This window comes from Cervus elaphus, chromosome 20 (genome assembly GCF_910594005.1).
Source record: "Cervus elaphus chromosome 20, mCerEla1.1, whole genome shotgun sequence".
NCBI classification, from domain to species: domain Eukaryota; kingdom Metazoa; phylum Chordata; class Mammalia; order Artiodactyla; family Cervidae; genus Cervus; species Cervus elaphus.
The window spans coordinates 108175089-108195250 of record NC_057834.1 but is presented as its reverse complement, the minus strand read 5'-3'; the positions used below and the strand labels follow the sequence as shown (position 1 = coordinate 108195250).

General features: G+C 36.7%; 1 protein-coding gene across 6 annotated transcripts in view; it reads right to left on the bottom strand.

The window, feature by feature from the left end:
* Positions 1–20162, bottom strand: part of OMA1 (OMA1 zinc metallopeptidase) — a 59551-nt gene that overhangs the window by 27095 nt on the left and 12294 nt on the right. For all 6 annotated transcript variants that reach the window (XR_006335839.1, XM_043877717.1, XM_043877720.1 and 3 more), the window contains exons 3-7: positions 19775–20003; positions 14392–14565; positions 14178–14285; positions 11408–11536; positions 7843–7917 (exon numbers count right to left, since the gene is read on the bottom strand). Coding sequence is in view for 5 of the 6 variants with exons in the window: in XM_043877717.1 (XP_043733652.1) it covers positions 7843–7917; positions 11408–11536; positions 14178–14285; positions 14392–14565; positions 19775–20003 (715 nt within the window). In the remaining variant the exon portion in view is untranslated. The remainder of the gene's footprint in view (positions 1–7842; positions 7918–11407; positions 11537–14177; positions 14286–14391; positions 14566–19774; positions 20004–20162) is intronic.

Below are 20162 nucleotides of genomic sequence, written 5' to 3'. Positions count from 1 at the left end.
AACATAAGACTTTAACACAAATAGGACACAAAGATAGTCAGTTTGCTATGTAAAAGGCTCAGATTACCAACTTGGAAAACTGAGACCTGAATTCTAGCCCCGGCTCTTGCTGTAATACTAACTGCATGCTAAGCCGCCTCAGTCGTGTCCAACTCTACGACCCTATGGACTGCAGCCCACAAGGCTCCTCTGTCCATGGGATTCTCCAGCAGGAATGGAGTGGGTTGCCATGCCCTTCTCCAGGGGAACTTCCCGACCCAGGAACTGAACCTGCATCTGCGTCATCTCTCGCACTGATGCGGGTTCTTTACCACTAGCGCCACCTGGGAAGCCCGTAACAAGGCAACCCACTCCATTGTTCTTGCCTGAAGAACTCCATGGATAGAGGAACCTGATGTGCTACAGTCCATGGGATCGCAGAGTTGGACACAACTGAAACGACTTAGCATGCACGCACGCACGTATGTTACTGGACAAATCACTGCACCTCTTTGGGCCCGAATTTTCTAATCTGTAAAAGGAGAAGATGGATCAGATTATCTCATTTTCCCTCCTGCTTCAAAAATCTGGGATTCTATAACCTATCATTTTACAGAAAGTTCAGATTTTTTAATTTTCTCATTCCTGCTATGAAGGAGATTTTGCTTATTACCTATTGATATTTTCCCCCACTAGATGGCGCTATGTGCACAGTTATTCAGGTCTCTTGAAGAACTCAGCCAACTGTTTCTTAAGAGGGGCACTTTCAAGATTTGGGGGCTGGACAATACCTCACTCTGGAGAGCTCTCTGGGCCACTACAGGGTATTTAAGATCCTTGCCCACTGCATGCCCATTAAACACCAGCAATCCTACCTCCACAGTTAGTATGACAAAAATAATAAGAGGCTGTCCCCAGCTTAGAACAAAGAAAACTAGTTTTCTTTCTCATATTTAAGAAACAGATACTCAAAAAATATATGAACATGATACAGCTTTTTATGAAATCAAATAAACAAAAGTCATTTCTTTAAATGACTGTAAAGTGTCAAATTCTTTTTACAGGGACAAATGAATAAACATACACAACAAAATCACAGGATATCTTTTTGTCAGCTAATAACTGGACAGTTAGCTGTTACTCTGTGCTTAGGACACCTTAGTTCTACCAGTTTTTACAACTGCATCTGTCATTCTGGTTATTTATGTGATGATAATTTAAAATTTTTTAATTTTTATAAAAATTAAATGAAAAATTAAAACTACAAGAATGCAAATATAAAAAACAAACTCACTCACAGCCAATAGCAGAGCAGACACAGAGTGTCTCTAGAGGAGAGAAGCTGCTTACCATGAAAGAGGCATCTTGAGTAACTTGATTCTAATGGATTTTCCATATCTCTATTTAGCCCTGGGCCTTAAAAGCTCATAAATCCAATGGGACAGCACATGACCAATAGATCCATGTCTCAGGAACAGTTCCTATTAACCAAGCTCACTAGACTGACGTAAAATCAGAATGCCAACTTATTAGCTGACAGCAGTAACTATAACTACCCGAACTACAAGGGCACAGGGCGTTTGTGTCCTCAACTCAGCATGTTCTCTCCCTAGCAGTCAAGGTATTCCAGGCAAAGGAAGCCAGACTATAATCAGAAGGTTGCCTGATAAGGAAAGAATCGTGAATAAGAGAATTATGTGATCTGACTATTAAGTGGCAGGAAGTCAATGGAGTCTGATGCATCAGTGTCCAAACACAGTACATGCGCCACAAATAAGAATCAAGTTCCGGATACTCAAATTGGCCATCGAGGTTCAGTTGCTCAGTCATATCTCATTCTTTGCGACCCCGTGTCCTGCAGCACGCCAGGCCTCCCTGTCCATCAACAACTCCCGGAGTTTGCTCCAACTAATGTCCATTGAGTCAGTGATGCCATCCAACCATCTCTTTCTGTTATCCCCTTCTCCTCCTGCCTTCAATTTTTTCCAGGATCAGGGTCTTTTCCAATGAGTCAGTTCTTCACATTAGATGGCCAAAGTATTGGGAGTTTCAGCTTCACTATCAGTCCTTCCAATGAATATTCAGGACTGATTTCCTTTAGGATGGACTGGTTGGATGGATCTCCTTGCTGTCCGAGAGACACTCAAGAGTCTTCAACACCACAGTTCAAAATCATCAATTCTTCGGAGCTCAGCTTTCTTTATAGTCCAACTCTCACATCCATACATGACTACTGGAAAAACCACAGCCTTGACTAGATGGACTTTTGTTGGCAAAATAATCTTTCTGCTTTTTATTATGCTGTCTAGGTTGGTCATAACTTTTCTTCCAAGGAGCAAGTGTCTTTTAATTTCATGGCTGCAGTCACCATCTGCAGTGAGTTTGGAGCCCAGAAAAATAAAGTCAGCCACTGTTTCCACTGTTTCCCCATCTATTTGCCATGAAGTGATGGGACAGGATGCCATGATCTTAGTTTTCTGAATGTTGAGCTTTAAGCCAATTTTCACTTTCATCAAGAGGCTCTTTACTTCTTTTTTGCTTTCTGCCATAAGGGTGGTGTCATCTGCATATCTGAGGTTATTGATATTTCTCCCAACAATCTTGATTCCAACTTGTGCTTCATCCAGTCCAGCATTTCTCATGATGTACTCTGCATATAAGTTAAATAACCACAGTGACAATATACAGCCTTGACGAACTCCTTTCCCAATTTAGAACCAGTCTGTTGTTCCATCTCTAGTTCTAACTGTTGCTTCTTGACCTGCATAGAATTTCTCAGGAGGCAGGTCAGCTGGTCTGGTATTCCCATCTCTTTCAGAATTTTCCACAGTTTGTTGTGACCCACACAGTCAAAGGCCTTGGCATAGTCAATAAGCAGAAGTAAATGTTTTTCTGGAACTCCCTTATTTTTTTGATGATCCAACGGATGTTGGCAATTTGATATCTGGTTCCTCCGCCTTTTCTAAATCCAGTTTGAACATCTGGAAGTTCACAGTTCACATACTGTTGAAGCCTGGCTTGGAGAACTTTTAGCATTACTTTGCTAGCATGTGAGATGAGTGCAATTGTGCGGTAGTTTGAGCATTCTTTGGTATTGTCTTTCTTTGGAATTGGAATGAAATCTGACCTTTTCCAGTTCTGTGGCCACTGCTGAGTTTTCCAAATTTGCTGGCATATTGAGTGCAGCACTTTCACAGCATCATCTTTTAAGATTTGAAATAGCTCAACTGGAATTTCATCACCTTCACTAGCTCTGTTTGTAGTGATGCTTCCTAAGGCCCACTTGACTTCGCATTCCAGGATGTCTGGCTCTAGGTGAGTGCTCACACCATCATGATTATCTGTGTCATGACGATCTTTTTTGCATAGTTCTTCTGTGTATTCTTATCACCTCTTCTTAATATCTTCTGCTTCTGTTAGGTCCATACCATATCTGTCCTTTATCGAACCCATCTTTGCAGGAAATGTTCCCTTGGTATCTCTAATTTTCTTGAAGAGATCTCTAGTCTTTCCCATTCCATTGTTTTCCTCTATTTCTTTGCACTGATTGCTGAGGAAGGCTTTCTTATCTCTGCTTGCTATCTTTGGAACTCTGTGTTCAGATGGGAGTATCTTTCCATTTCTCCTTTGCCTTTCCCTTCTCTTCTTTTCATAGCTATCTGTAAGGCCTCCTCGGACAACCATTTTGCCTTTTTGCATTTCTTTTTCTTGGGGATGGTCTTGATCACTGCCTCCTATACAATGTCACGAACCTCCATCCATAGTTATTCAGGCACTCTGTCTATCAGATCTAATCCCTTGAATCTATTTGTCACTTTCACTGCATTATGGTAAGGGATTTGATTAGGTCATACCTGAATGATCTAGTGGTTTTCCCTACTTCTTCAATTTAAGTCTGAATTTGGCAATAAGGAGTTCATGATCTGAGCCACAGTCAGCTCATGATCTTGTTTTTGCTGACTGTATAGAGCTTCTGCACCTCTGGCTGCAAAGAATATGATCAATCTGATCATATAAAATGCTAAACAAAGTATAAAAATATAATAAATATTAAATGGAAGATAAAGGTGACACAGAATAAAGTGGTAGTATAAACACAATTGAGGTTTTCATACTTATTTCTACCTTTGGCAGGAAAAGAAATACTTGTATTCAGAGATGGCATTTTTATGTCCTAAGTGCTCCATAATAAAGATATTACTTTATCACTATGGATTCACGACTTAACATCTGCTGCAATACTGTTTTCTCCTTTGAACTAGATAAACCATAATATCACAACTGGTAAAAGGTCACTAGTCCACAACACAAAGAAAATGAAATCATAGTTTTATCTATCCTTTAAAATAGGTAGAGAGGGAGGTGGGAGGGGGGATCGGGATGGGGAATACATGTAAATCCATGGCTGATTCATGTCAATGTATGACAAAAACCACTACAATACTGTAAAGTAATTAGTCTCCAACTAATAAAAATAAATGGAAAAAATATATATATATACACATATGGACTGCATATCATAAATAATCAAAGGAATACCAATATTTCTTTACTAACTTCTCTAGTTTAATTCCTCTTTTTTTAAAAAATAAAACAGGAAATTTAACTTACCAAGTGACCTGAAAACACAAAACTGACATTTGATTACTCAAAGTAGTAATTTCCAAATCTGCCTGAATATCAGTATCACTTGCAGCTCCTAAACACACTCAGACTCAGATCTTGGTCACCTAGCTACTGATTCTGAATTTCCAAGGGGGAAGCCTAGAATATGTATTTTTAAAATCTACTCATCAAAACATAAAAGGCAATCCGCAAAAAAAGAAATCATTTTAAAAGAGCCAATGAAAATAAAACATTATGCTCAGCTTTACTGCTAAGCAAGAAAATTAAAGTTTTGAAAGCAATGAGATCTCATTTTTTGTCCAAATTAACAAAAAAGGGATTAAAAACAGTGCTGTTGAGGGGAGTTTAAACAGGCGTTCTGGTTTGTCACTGGCCAAGACTTGCTAGTAACATTCTGAAATAATCGAGAGTATCTCTTAAAGTAAAAATTGAAATGCCAGCAACCCCAACCTACAAAAGCCCGAGGAGCAGAAGGACGTGTGTACAAGGGCGCCAGTTCCAGAAGTGTCGCAATCAACACGGTAACAGCAGCAGCAGCTAGCAGTACCTCCGAAGTTCATCAATAAGCATACAGCTAAATGAGCTATCCAAATTACAGACTGTTAGACAGCTATTTAAAAGACTGCATTAGGGACTTCGTCTCCTAACAGTGATGGAGTCAAGTAGCTTATTATAGCTGACCAATGTTTCCATCAAAACTAATTAGAAAATCTGGATAAAACATAAATAATACTTGTTCAAAGGTACTGGAGAGTTACCAAGTCAACCAAGACTAGAAAAGCCAAAATCCCAGAAAGAAGGAAAGCTCACTGCGGGGACTCTGATCCTCTGTTTCACAATTCCAACCAGCAAATCTTATTAAATTTTAAGCAGTGACGAGCAAGAGACTAAGAATATATGCAGAAATCAAAAGAAATCCAAGCAGAACAGGGTGACTGAGAAGAGCCTTTGACTGTCTAACGGGACTAGAGAGTCAAAACTTAGAAATCAGACATTTCTCCAAAGAAGACACAGGGATGGCCAAGAAGCACATAAAAAGATGTTTGACATTACTATTAGAGAAATGAAAATCAAAACTACTATGAGGCATTATCTCACACCAATCATAACAGCCAATATCAAAAAAACTACAAACAATAAATGCTGGAGATGGTGTGGAGAAAAGGGAACCATACTGCACTGTTGTGGGAATGCAGACTGATACAGTCATTGTGGAGAACAGTATGGAGATCCTTAACAAGTTACGCGTAAAACCACCATGGTGGTTTAGTCACGAAGTCGTGTCCTACTCTTGCGACCCCATGGACTGCAGCCTGCCAAGCTCCTCTGTCCATAGGATTTCCCAGGCAAGAATACTGGAGTGGGTTGCCATTTTCTTCTCCAAAAACCACCATATGATCCAGCAACCCCACTACTGGGCATGTTGTTGTTAGTTGCTAAGTCATGTCCAACTCTTTGTGACCCCATGGACTGCAGCATGCCCGGCTCCTCTGTCATCCACTATCTCCCAGAGTTTGCTCAAATTTATGTCCACTGAATCAGTAATGCTTTCTAACCTTATCCTTTGCTGCCCCCTTCTCCTGCCTTCAATATTTCCCAGCATCAGTATCTTTTCCAATGAGTTGGCTCTTCACATCAGGTGGCCAAAGTATTGGAGCTTCAGCTTGAACATCAATATATTAGATCTCAAAATTTATTAAACCATTATAATGCCAAGATGGTATTGGCTCAAAGATAAAAAAATAGACCACTGGAATACAACAGGGAGTCCAGAAACAGACTTACATATAGCCTCCCACATTCATGACAGAGAAACTGAAGTTTAGTGGAGAAAAGAAAATCTTCAAAAATCAGTGCTGAGTCTACTAGATATCCACATAGGGAAAAAATTATCTTGACCTCTTCCTTATATTTAACAAAACAAGAAAACTTCTTGGAAATAAAACAGGAGCAATCTATTGAAATAAGCAAAGATTTCTGAACCAGAATACAGACGGCACTTAACTAGAGGGAAAATTTCACAGACCATAGTACATTAAAATTGGGAAATTCTTGATAGAGTCAATCTGTGACCCACTATTTGGGAACCTCTTAATCTATGAGGTCTGAAAATTCATTTAATCATGCTTATGCAACATTCAAAGAACATTGCTTTTTTGGATTTATTGAATTTTTTGAACTTTGAATTTTTATCTCAATTTATGAAATTAAAAACTCATAATGAGAAATTCGGCTTAAGAGTGATTTTCAATAGTTAGGATTTCTGATAACTACTGAAGACTCAACAAAGAATCAAATACAATTTGAATTTAACATGTGAAGTGGCACTGTTTTCACCAATTTTTAAAAATGCAGTTTTACTTCTAATGTTAAATCCTACTAATACACAGTTATCACAGGTGATAAAAACAGTAGCCAGGCATGAAGTAGCTTCAAATCAATCCAGTATAAACCAGAATAAAAGCCCAGAGCTGCTCTCCGTGGCTAGCAAAAATAAGTCATCTGCCATAACAAAAATTATAACCTGAAAGATACAAAGTAATAAGACTGTTCTATTATTTATTTAAATGGTAAAAATTCAGTTTGTTCAGTTGAGATTGTAGCTATAATAAGATAAACCCTTTTCCAAGTGGGTAAAAACAGTTACACATCATCTTATTCATAAAGCCTCCTTAGATCAGCAAAACAAGGGGAAAGAGTCAAATAAAGATAGCAATAGCTTCCAGAGGGGACAGACTTAAAAAGATATTAATGAAGGGCTTCCCTGGAGGTTCAGTGGTGAAGAATCCACCTGCTAATGCAGGAGACATGGGTTTGATCCCTGGTCCAGGAAGAACACCCCCCCATGCTACAGAGCGACTAAGCCTGCGCACCACAACTTCTGAGCCTGTGCTCTTGAGCCCAGGAGCCACAACTACTGAGTCCACATGTGGCAATTTACTGAGGCCCGTGTGCCCCAGAACCCGTGTTCCACAAGAGAAACCACTGCAACGAGAAGCCCACGCACCGCAACTACAGAGTGGCCCCCAGTCGCCACAACTAGAGAAAAGCCCATGCAGCAAAAAAGATCCAGAACAGCCAAAAATAAATAAATAAAATTATTTTTTAAAAAGGTACTAGTGAAAAATTATAGTCAAACTCTCATTCTACGCCCATGCCAAACCGCATTAAGACAACATACAATTATATTTTGCTATATGAAGGAGATAGTGTATTTTCAACTTCTAAACTTTTTACCTTGGCAGCAAGCTGTAGTCCAATTTTGTCAGCTTCAGCCTCCAGCGTTCTACTATATGGTCTATCAAACAAAAACTAAGAAATAAGAAAGAAAAGTCCCATTAAGGCTATTTATTTCGTTAAAAAAACAGCAGCAACAAAATGATATTTTTAAAATAAATTTCATGGCTTATGTAGGATATAGTTCTTATGCTATGATTAACATTTAAAGCACACGATGGTATAAAACAATGCAGCCTTTATTTCCCCCATCAGAGATTAATATTTTAAAAACAAGGAATGAATAGGAAAAAACCATGCCTACAAATTTTTGAAGAGTCCACAGTATCATACAGAGTCCTTTTATTTTTTCTGATTATAATCTCCACTTACTATGTAGAGGATTCCCTGAGAAAGTTTATTGATATAGTTTTTTTTATTATGGCCAAGAAACATTCTGATCTTTCAGTCTTAAAAGAAAATTGAAAAACTGCAGCTATATAGTAGCCAGTGACACTACCAGGAGATTTATTTCAGTTAGAAAATTAACCATACAGCACAATGTTCTTTCTATGATGTATTATCTTAATTTCTTCTTTGTTTTCTAAGTATTGATTAGTTAGGAAAATGAACTCTTCTTCCAACTTCAATAAAAAAATACAAATAGATATTGTAACTTTAATTTCCCTAATTACTTGTATTTATGTGAATGCTTTCCAGTTAAATACTAATTTTCAGTAAGTACTAAAACTTTGTAGAAGATGGATCGATAGGCAGGACTTTTTGAGAAAAGAACTATTAATTGGGGAAGCAATTAATTACCTGTCAGTGATGGCTTGAAATAACTAAATCAATCTAGTCCACAGTACATGACCATTAGATGTGACTTGCTTCCTTCTCAATCATGTCTGTTTTAGATTGCTTCACTCACCACAAGCAGGCTACAGATGTCCCCACAAACTGACTGGCATTAATAGTATAACTAGTATAAACTGGTGAAAAACACTGGCTTTAAAAGGAGAGAAAAATGTTCAAGCCTGAGTGCTTGTTAACTATTACCTCTGGGCTGTATTTTTCCACCCTTATAAGCCCAATAGCATTATATGTAAAATGAAGCATTGACTTCATATAGTGGCAAAGTATAGCAGTACTTCATATAGTACCAAACTCCTAGAGTTGCAGAGAGGGTTAAAATGAGCAAGTAATAACTCCTATTTGTTGAGTCCTTACCTTATACCAGGTACTGTGCTAAATACTTTCAACCAGTGGTTATCAACAGGACGTGATTTTTATCCCTCGGGGACATTTGGAAATGTCTGGTGGTATTTTTGATTGTCACAGCTGCAGCTGGGGGTGGGGAGAAGCGGGGAGAGCTACTGGCATCTAAATGTGTGGAGGCTACTAAACTTTCTGCAATGCAGAGGACAATTCCCCACAACAAAGAATTATCTTGTCAATTCTTTGTCAATTCAAACTGTGAACAGTGCTTATATTGAGAAATGCTGCTTTAAATGTTATCATTAAGCCTTCAGTAGTGCTGTGAGTTGGCCTCTACTACTATCTGAACTTACAGATAAGGAAACTGAGACCTGTAACAAATGCAGCAATCTGCTGAAGTTCTACAGAATTTAAATCTAAGAGAGATTAAATCCAAACACAGATCCATCTGATCAGAGCCTGTATTCTTAGCCCCTGTACAAAATTAATTTACAGTATTTATCATGGTGCTAACCATATAGTATGTACTCAATAAATGTTAGCTACTGTAATTATTACTAATAGCTCTCAAAACCCTAACGGGTAGCACTCTATGAGGGCTGCTACACTATACCCAAATGGTTAACTGAGAGCCCCTCCTTCTCCCTTCCTCTCTTCCTTTCTCTGACAAAAGAATGTCAGATTTCCCCCTCAATAACTTCACTATCGGAATCACCTCTGCCCTCCAATCACCATGAGCAAGACTTCTAGAAAAAGAAGCATTTCCTCACCACCAAAATTATTGGGAGGGGGCCTGGATTCAGAGAAAAAAAATAGAGGAAAAAAAAAAAAAAGAGTTCAAACAGAAGTAATCCTTACTTGAGTTTCAGTGTAATTATTAAAGAATTATACTCAAGCAACAGGATCATCAAGCATTTCAACAGAGAAACAGCTTCCAGTTATGTTCCTTACGACTTAATCTTCTGATTCTATTACATAAAATGCTATCTACTGATAAATGGTGGAAAACCTGCATTACCTTCTTTGACTTCCCAGCACATGAAAGATAAAAATAAAATCCAAAATATGAGATTCTGTCACTTAAGCAATAACCATTTTTTCTTTTTCCCTTTAAGAACTTTTATTTCCATAAAACTGAAACCAAATGATTCGATAACACTGAATAAAAGATTTAGTTATTCAATTTCCAAAGCAATTTGTCTCAAAGAATTTTACAGATTAGATTTAAACAGCACCCAGATGGCACTCTGATGGGTGCTCCACAAATCACTGAATATACACAAATAACAGATTTCCTAAATAACCAAAACTCCCAGGACAAGAGGAAATATCTGATGAAAGATGTAAAATAAAATAATCACAGCTAACAAAGCAAATATTAAGACTGCAAGACCTCCTTTCCGTGATGTACTATTTTGAGAAAGATGGAGGACTCCATAAATTTTATCAGATGACGATCATTATGCATAAAACAAAAGTTAACAGACACCTATTAAAACTGTCCTTTCAATAGTTACCAGGTAACACTAGCTTAGCTAGAGCGAGGCGGTGGGAGAAATTGGGCAGCTTCTGCCAACCCTGTGCCCATGAAATTTACAGGTTTTAAGAGCTCCCCAGAGTGCTGACAAACCTATTTGCAGCAAAGGAATGAAGACACAGAAAAAGCACCTCTGGATACAGGTGGGGAAGGAGAGGGTGGGAAGAATTGAGAAAGTGGCGCTAACAAATACATAGTGCCATGTGTAAAACAGATATAACTGGTAGGAAGCTGCAATACAATACAAGGAGCCCAGCCTGAGGCTCTGTGATGACCTAGAGGGGTCAGAGGGGAGCGGAGAGGGAGGCTCAAAGAGGGATGGGGTATGAGCATAATTACGGCTGATTCACGCGGCTGCACGGGAGAGGCCAACACAACACTGCAAAGCAATTATCCTCCAAAAAAAAAGTTCCCCATCAAAATGTAAGTATTTGGGGAAAGGAAGTGTCATCCAGTGAGTACACCACTGTCACGACGAGAGACAAAAGGAACATTTGAAGGTAAACAACAGAAGGAAAGAAAGGGTTGTGACTGGGTTTCCTCTCTGTAGAAACAATAAATATGCCCAAAAAATCATGCTAGCCAAAAGTTGCCAAGCCCTTCCTACCCATCTATCTCCATCATTTAAGAGAAGTAGTATTTTCTAATTTAAATGCCTATTATTAAGAGTATCCCCTAAAAATGAGAAAATCTAAGACACTAAAACATAGTACCCATGTTTCATGATAAGGATAAAATACGAAAAGATTTCTGATGTTTTTTTCTTTACAGTAATATTAAAATATCCTCACCACAAGCCATTGCAATTTCAAGTTTTTGTCTCAGACTTACCTCCTGCAGTTTAGACTGTATCCACTGGCCCAAAAGTGCCAAACTATCTCGAGGACAAATGGCCCAAATCATCGTAAGAAAAATCAGACCTAGGAAATCCAATAAATGAACCAAGCTAGCCTTTTCTGCCTGAGAAAAATCAAAATAATAAAAATTATACTTAATAAATTCAGACAGTACAGGCTTACATTTTCTTGTTCACTGTGTGTAACCACATTAAATAATTACATGTGTTTAAGTGAACTTCACCAAGTAAGACTGCAAGTTCTCCTTCTTCTGAGCTTTATCCTTCTGGCCTCTGGCTTACATATTATGTATTCATTTACTCATAGAGCTAATATCTGCTTGAACTACTACCACTATTCAGAAATAATGACAGGTTCATTAAATTGAACCTGTCATTAAACGCAATTTCTGTTCATATGTACAGAGTCTTATATTAACAAGCATACTAATTTTGTAAAATATATACAATTGTTTTCTATTTTATAGATAAACTAGGATGAAGGGAGGTTAAAAGAGTTGCCCAAATTCACACAGCTGCTTAGTAAAAAGAACATGGAATCAAACCCAGGAAGTTACAGTTTCTAATATTGTCACTAAATCTTCTTTAAAAACCAAATAAATGTGTTTATTATGCTTACACTTTTAGACAGAGACCAAACACTATTGAACACATGAAGAAGCTAAAACAAGAACAATTCAGGAAAATATCGGAAATTATTTTAAATAAAAATCTTTTGAGTTCACGACCTAATATACGAAAAGTCAAGCAAGTTTGAAATTTTATCAGTCTGGTATTTCCCACCAGGAAATTTAGTTATATGGTTTTTTTGTATTTACTTATAGCAGTAACCAAAAAAAAGTTCTAAAGTGGTTGTTTTGAATAGCAATATCTAAATATAAGTTTGATGCACTGGACTGTTCACCGTGCCCCACTATTGTTGATTAATAAATGTTACTGTCATGCTGACACTGACAATACAGGAAACATTACTTGAGTGTATGAAACACGGCTGACAACTAAAAATAATCACCTAGAATACTTCTTAACATAATCTGCCCTCACAAAGCAATTTTTGCTTCATTATAAGAACTGAGAGTCATGAAAAACAATTATGGAATTATTTTAGCACTAAAGAATACAACTCCAAGTGATGAAGTCATTATAGAAGAGAAAATCCTTGTAATTACCAAAGAATATAATTGCTATTACATAATCTTAGAAAACTAATAAAAATTTAAAAATCCATATTTGTGGAATAACAAAAACAAGATAAAAGGCTAGATCAAATAAAACTGGAGACTCCTGAAAAAGAGAAAACACAGTATAGACAATGGCTAAGATGCCTAACAAAGAAATATTAATAACTATTTCCTATTTTTGAGCCTGATATTTGCTTTTTATGTCTCATCTAATTGTTGTTCTTGCAGAGACAGAGATGACAACATTATGCTCAATAACACATCAATCTAGATCCAAGAAAATTAATGTACTGAAATGAATACCTTTTAAAAGCTAAAAATGACCATAATTGATTTTGCAGTTATGAAACCATTTCTAGAAAGATATAATGCATTTCAACTGCTTAGATTGATTCTTGTATGTATCTGTTTAAGGAAAAAAAAATTTTTTAATTTCCCTATAACTCAGAAGAAATAAAGGTGATAATTACTATTTGCACTCCAGAAGAGCACAACTTTGGCCTACCTCATCTTATTAATACTCTAAGGAAAAGACAGAATTTGAATTGACTTTTAGAAGGATTAATAACATTATCTTTTCCACTTGAAGTTAATATTACTTGCATTTCTGATGCAGCATTTTACAATCCTTTCACTATTTACCTTCGTGTTTTCAATTAGAAAATATACCTTTTTCTACTCATGCGGACGAATGAGCCATGCGTGTTTTTAGTGCATCAAAATAAAAATGAGTAAATAAATATATTATTTTTCTAGATTCATACCAAGTCAAACAGATCTGTATATTCACAAGAGCATTAATCAACCTAAATTCTATGATAAATCAACCTGAAAACAGCCAGGTAACTGTGGTAAAAGAAAGCAGTGCTAGACCTGCAAACAGAAAGCCTTGATTAAAGTTCAAATTCTGCCAGGCTGTCAGATTAGTATTTAATTAATAATTAGTATTAGTATTCAAGGTCTTTTTAAACATTAGTGCCCTTGTATATAACATAAGGATATTAAATACCTACCTCATGAGGACAGTATTAAAATTATTAATGAGAAGGTATATATTAAAAAGCTCAGTAAACTGTAAAATGGCAAGGTATCATTATTATTACTCTGCATTCATTATATACAGCATATCATTCTAGACATTTTCCAAGATGCTCTAAGTTATTCTCTGAGAATGAATAAAAAAAGGAAGAAAACTGATTTACCACTTAGATAGTAATATCACTTCCCTACAGTTAATTTTCTGACTAGATTATAAGTATGTTAATAATTATGGAAAGTTTAATATCTAATTTGAAATAATTAGAGGTTGAGAATAATTACATCTTACCAAAAAAGATAGGTGATAAAAACAGTATTTAAGAGAAACACTAATTATTCAGAATCAAATACTAAAGACCATAGAAATTCTCAAAATTAGCCAATCATACTTTTTCAGGCAACAGAATAAGTCAATTACTAAAAACTAAAATTCCATCAATTTAAAAAAACTGAAAAGATTCAGTTCTCTAAAAGATTTAACTTGCTAACTAACTTCAATAACTGAACATTCATTTTAGATACTTACAGCATGCTCAAGTACTGCATGTGCTATTTCATGGCCCAGAAGGAAGGAAAGCTGATGAATATCAGTCACACTATTTAAAAGTCCAGTGAAGACAAACACTTGTCCATTCTGCACCATAATGAAAATAATGTAAGCAATGAGAACACCATAAAAAAAAAGGACATTAAATTTAACAATTAAAAATTAGAAATTAGACTGGGCAATATTTACTTACTGGAAGTACAAAGGCATTTATATCTGGGGAATCAACCACATGAATAATCCAATTGATCTCAGAGATCCCTGGAATATCTTGATTGCATTCAATTAAATGATGAACCACTGCTTTAACAGCCACATATCGCGCATCTTTCTCAGTTAGCATATCATTTTTAAATTCTTCCATCCACTGAAAGATTAAAAAGTAGTCTCTAAGAGAGTGTTAACTCTACAAAATGTTTATATTGCTTTTATTGTTGTTGTTTAGTCACTAAGTTGTGTCTGACTCTTGGTGACCCCATGGATTGTAGCCCATCAGGCTCCTCCGTCCATAGGATTTTCCAGGCAAAAACACTGGAGCGGGTTGTCATTTCCTTCTCCAGGAGGTCTTTTCAACCCAGAGATGGAACCCTCATCTCCTGCAATGGCAGCTGGATTCTTTACCACTGAGCCACCAGGGAAGCCTTTATACTGCTTTAAGGAGTGATTTATATGGCACTATGCTGTTGAATACTTTAATTTTTAATTATGGAAAATTCTGCATATATTAAATACTCAACTTTTTCAAATTTGAATTTTTTATGCAAAGGCAAAAATTTGGCTTCTCACAAATGGAGTAAATTCTAATAACCTAAGATTTTTCCTATAAATTGGTTGAAATAAAAATTTCATTCATCTTTTCTATTAGCTTATAAACAAGTAAAATGCTTAAATATTATTTCAACTTTCCTAAATATTTTAGAAAACAAAACATTTCCTAGAGAACATAAAGATTTTAAATAAGAAAGCAAAATACAAAAGAAATTACTGTATAGCAGAAACTAACTCAACACTGTAAAGCAACTATACTCCAATAAAAATTAATAAAAACTTTCATAACATACTGAATAGAAAAACACCCTATGCTTAATAAGAAAGCTAAACTTCTACCAGAAAAAGGACAATAGTTCATTAATTTTAAAGTGTCTTATTCACACAGACTGAAAGGAAATTACTGAAACTGTAGAACTAATGAGCATATCATTTTCTTTTTACTGTGTTAAGACTAGCCACCATACAAAGACATCTTTTTGGAAGCTATGTTCATGAGAGATTCTTTCAAGAATACTTTGAAAAATTTTGCTCTTCCAGTCGCTCAGTCATCTCTGACGCTGTGACCCCACAAACTGCAGCATACCAGGCTTCCCTGTCCTTCACAACCTCCCGGAGCTTGCTCAAAATCATGTCCATTGAGTCGGTGCTACCATCCAACCATCTCATCCTCTGTAGTCCCCTTTTCCTCCTGCCTTCCATCTTTCCCATTATCAGGTCTTTTCCAGTGAGTCGGCTCTTCGCATCAGGTAACCAAAGTATTGGAGCTTCAGCTTCAGCATCAGTCCTTCCAATGAGGCAGACGCTTTAACCTCTGAGCCACCAGGGAAGCCCATTCAAATGAATACTCAGGATTGATTTCCTTTAGAAGTGACTGGTCTGCTCTCTTTGCAGTCCAAGGGAGTCTCAAGAGTCTTCTCCAATGCCACAGTTCAAAAGCATCAGTTCTTTGGCACTTAGCTTTCTTTATGGTCCAACTCTCACATCCATACACAGCTACTGGAAAATTCATTGCTTTGACTGTATGGACCTTAGTCAGTGAAGTGATGTCTCTGCTTTTTAATATGCTGTCTAGGTTGGTCACAGCTTTTCTGCTAAGGAGCAGGTGTCTTTTAATTTCATGGCTGCAGTCACCATCTGCAGTGATTTTAGAGCCCAAGAAAGTAAAGTCTGTCACTGTTTCCATTGTTTCCCCATCTATTTGCCATGAAGTGATGGGACCGGATGCCATGATCTTAGTTTTTTAAATGTTGAGTTTCAAGTCGGCTTTTTCACTCTCTTCTATCACTTTCATCAAGAAACTCTTTAGTTCCTCTTTGCTTTCTGCCATAAGGGTGGTGTCATCTGCATATCTTAAGTTACTGATATTTCTCCCAGCAATCTGGATTTCAGCTTGTGTTTCATCTAGTCCAGAATTTCTCATGATGTACTCTGCATAGAAGTTAAATAAGCCAGATGACAATATACAGCCTTGACAAACTCCTTTCCCAATTTGGAACCAGTCTGCTTTTCCATGTCCAGTTCTAACTGTTGCTTCTTGACCTGCATACAGATTTCTCAGGAGACAGGTAAGGTGGTCTGGCATCCCCATCTCTTTCAGAATTTTCCAGTTTGTTGTGATTCACAAACAGTCAAAGGCTTTAGAGTAGTCAATGAAGCAGATGTTTTTCTGGAACTCTCTTGCTTTTTCCATGATCCAGCGGATGTTGGCAATTTGATCTCTGGTTCCTCTGCCTTTTCTAAATCCAGCTTAAACATCTGGAAGTTCTTGGTTCACATATTGCTGAAGCCTGGCTTGGAGAATTTTGAGCATTACTTCACTAACATGTGAAATAGTGCAATTGTGTGGTAGTTTGACCATCCTTTGGTATTGCCTTTCTTTTGGATTAGAATGAAAACTGACCTTTTCCAGTCCTGTGTCCACTGCTGAGTTTTCCAAATTTGCTGGCATACTCAGTGCAGCACTTTCACAGCATCATCTTTTAGGATTTGAAACAGCTCAACTGGAATTCCATCACTTCCACTAGCTTTGTTCGTAGTGGTGCTTCCTAAGGCCCACTTGACCTCAGACTCCAGTATATCTGGCTCTAGCTGACTGATCATACCATCGTGGTTATCTGTGTCATGAAGATCTTTTTTGTATAGTTCTTCTGTGTATTCTTGCCACCTCTTCTTAATATCTTCTGCTTCTGTTAGGTCCATACCATTTTTGTCCTTTATTGTGCCCATCTTTGCATGAAATGTTCCCTTGGTATCTCTAATTTTCTTGAAGAGATCTCTAGTCTTTCCCATTCTGTTGTTTTCCTCTATTTCTCTGCACTGATCACTGAGGAAGGCTTTCTTATCTCTCTTTGCTATTCTTTGGAACTCTGCATTCAGATGATGTATCTTTCCCTTTCTCCCATGTCTTTCACTTTTCTTCTTTCCTCAGCTATTTGCAAGGTTCCTCAGACAGCCATCTGAAAATTAAGGATGTTCTAAAACTACTAAATTTCCATAAAAAGTGTAATTTCTTGCATATATGAATTAAGAAGTCTGTAACCTTGATAATGCATTAAAAACATGATTTTACAGAATACGAATTTTAAAATCTTTATATAGTATTTTCTAAAAGCACAAGTCACCAGTGTAAACTGTCTAAAAGAACACTACTGAAGTAGATACAACAAGATTATATGTAATTATGGTACTTTATAATAATCCCATAAGAACATGTGCTTGAATTTTCATATCAAGCAGGTATTACATGCATAGGCTAAAAATAAGGAAAAAATATATGTACATGTATGTAATTTTTTTTAAACTTAGTGATATAAATGGTAGAACATACACTAATTTAACACTAGGCCTTTCTCAATCTTAACAAAACACTTTTCTCAAACTTGCTTCTGACTAGAATATTCTAAGAAACATCTCAAATCTCTGTGTAACCTATATAGAAGAGATTGGTCTTATCTTTGTTAAGAACAATCGAACAATCTTTTTAGTGAAAAATCTGTTATTTCTTTTTTACGGTAACTTTCCACTGACAAACTCAGAAGGTCAATATTATAAAAATACAGAAATATTTTTGATATATAAAAATCTAACCACAGAAAAGTTGTCAAGTGAGGCTATAAATTCAACAAATATTAATTTAGCATATATAGCACACGTTGGAGATTTTGTGGGTTCAGTTCCAGTTCTCAATATCTTTACTGAGATATTCACCACAAAGTGCATATCTCAATAAAGCGAGTCACAAGAATTTTTGGTTTCCCAGTGTTTATTGTGTGCAATAGCATTATGTCTAAAAAAAACAATGTACACACCTTAGAGAACACTTTATAGCTTAAAAAAAATGCTAAGCATCATCTAGGCCTTGAGAGACTCATCATCTCTTTTGCCTAACAAATAATAATGAAAAGACTCAAAATACTGCATCAGTGAAAAGTGACACAAATAGGAAGTGAGCAAATGCTGCTGGAAAAAGGGAGCCGACAGACTTGCTTGACACAAGGTTGCCATAAACCTCCAAAGTTTAAAAAGTCAGTATCTGCAAAGTGCAATAAAGCAAATAACAATAAAATGAAGTTTGTATACCATATGTGTGCTAAGCATGAGGGACAGAAAGATGATCTGCCCTCAAGGAACTCACTAGGGGTGTAAGAGGCTTACTTGAGTTACTATACTTTCCAAGGAGTTAAGGCTTCTGAAATCCAACTTTATTTTGTACTCAAAGAATATAACTTAAAAAAATTATTTTAAAGAACATAACAAACTGTGGCAACCTGGTGGCCCAGTGGTTGAGAGTCTGTCTGCCAATGCAGGGGACATGGGTTCGATCCCTGGTCTGGAAAGATTTCACACACTACAAGGCAACTAAGCCCACGGCCACAACTCCTGAAGCCTATGCTCTAGAGGCCAGGAGTTGCAACTATTGAGCCCACACGGCAACCACTGAAGCCCGTGCTCCACAACAAGAGAAGCCACCTCAATGAGAAGCTTGCGTACTACAACTAGGACAGAGCTCCCACTTGTCGCAACTAGAGAAAGCCCTCATGCAGCAGTGAAGGCCCAGGGAAGCCAATAAATGAATAACATTTTTTTTAATGAAAAAGAAAATATATACATAATAAACTGCCCAAATTGATGTTTAGGGGGTGGGGAACTATGTTATTCTACTTAATTTTCAAGATACAAAAATTCAAATTACAGATCTATTTGTTAAAAAAAATACATAGTAAGCACTACTTTGTACACTGTGCCAGTACTTAAAATAAAATGATAAACAGAACAAACAGGCTCTTTGACCCCCTGGAGTTAGTCTAGCAGGGAGACATATCAGCAAATAGATAATTATGCAAATAATTACGATGCTTCTACCCTCATGATAAGTGTTTTTAAAAGGAAAGTACAGTATGCAAAGAGAAAATAAAAGTAGGACACCTAGCCCCAATACAGCCAAGCAGTGATCAAGCTACAAATGACTGATTCATAATGTAATCTGTGTTGTTATGAAGGATACCCCCTAGGGCCTAACACAGCCTCACTGCTTAACCCAGTCAGGATAATCAAGGAAGGCTTTCCTGAGAAAGTGACATTTGAGGTGACATCTGACGAGCAGGAGCTGGCTGGGTGATTGTGAGGAAAGGTGATGTAGATGGCAGGAATACAAAGCATGAAAGGTCTGAGACTTTTTAGAAAAAAGGCTAATTCCCCACCAGAGATTAAAATTAAAAAGTAGTGCATTGTTCATGTTTAAGAAACTTTCCTGCTTTGAATATTATGTCAAGCAATCTAATTAAAAAATGAGTCTTTCTACTTACTGCTTCATATTCCAGTTCTGATAAAAGTCTGAAATGTTCTTTCCCCAATAACAGTAGCTTGCTCCTTCCTGTGACTGGACTCACTTCCAGATGTGTAAAATAAAACACTACAAAAAGCAATCCAAAACTACTCAAGCCAAGGAAGAGCTTCCATTTATTCTTCCTTAAACTTTCTTTAAATAGTTCCTTCTTGTTAGGAGGAAGTGCCTGCCACCATTTTCTTATGCCCCTAGAGCAAAAAGAAAAATTCAAAGTTCTGATAACAAAATCAGTACATACCACCAAAACTTAATGCTTATGCTAATATTTTGTCATCAAAGGCTTGAATTTTTATATTTCTCTATATAGATGGGATTTTTCCAGTTTGTAAAATTCTTAGCCAAATGAT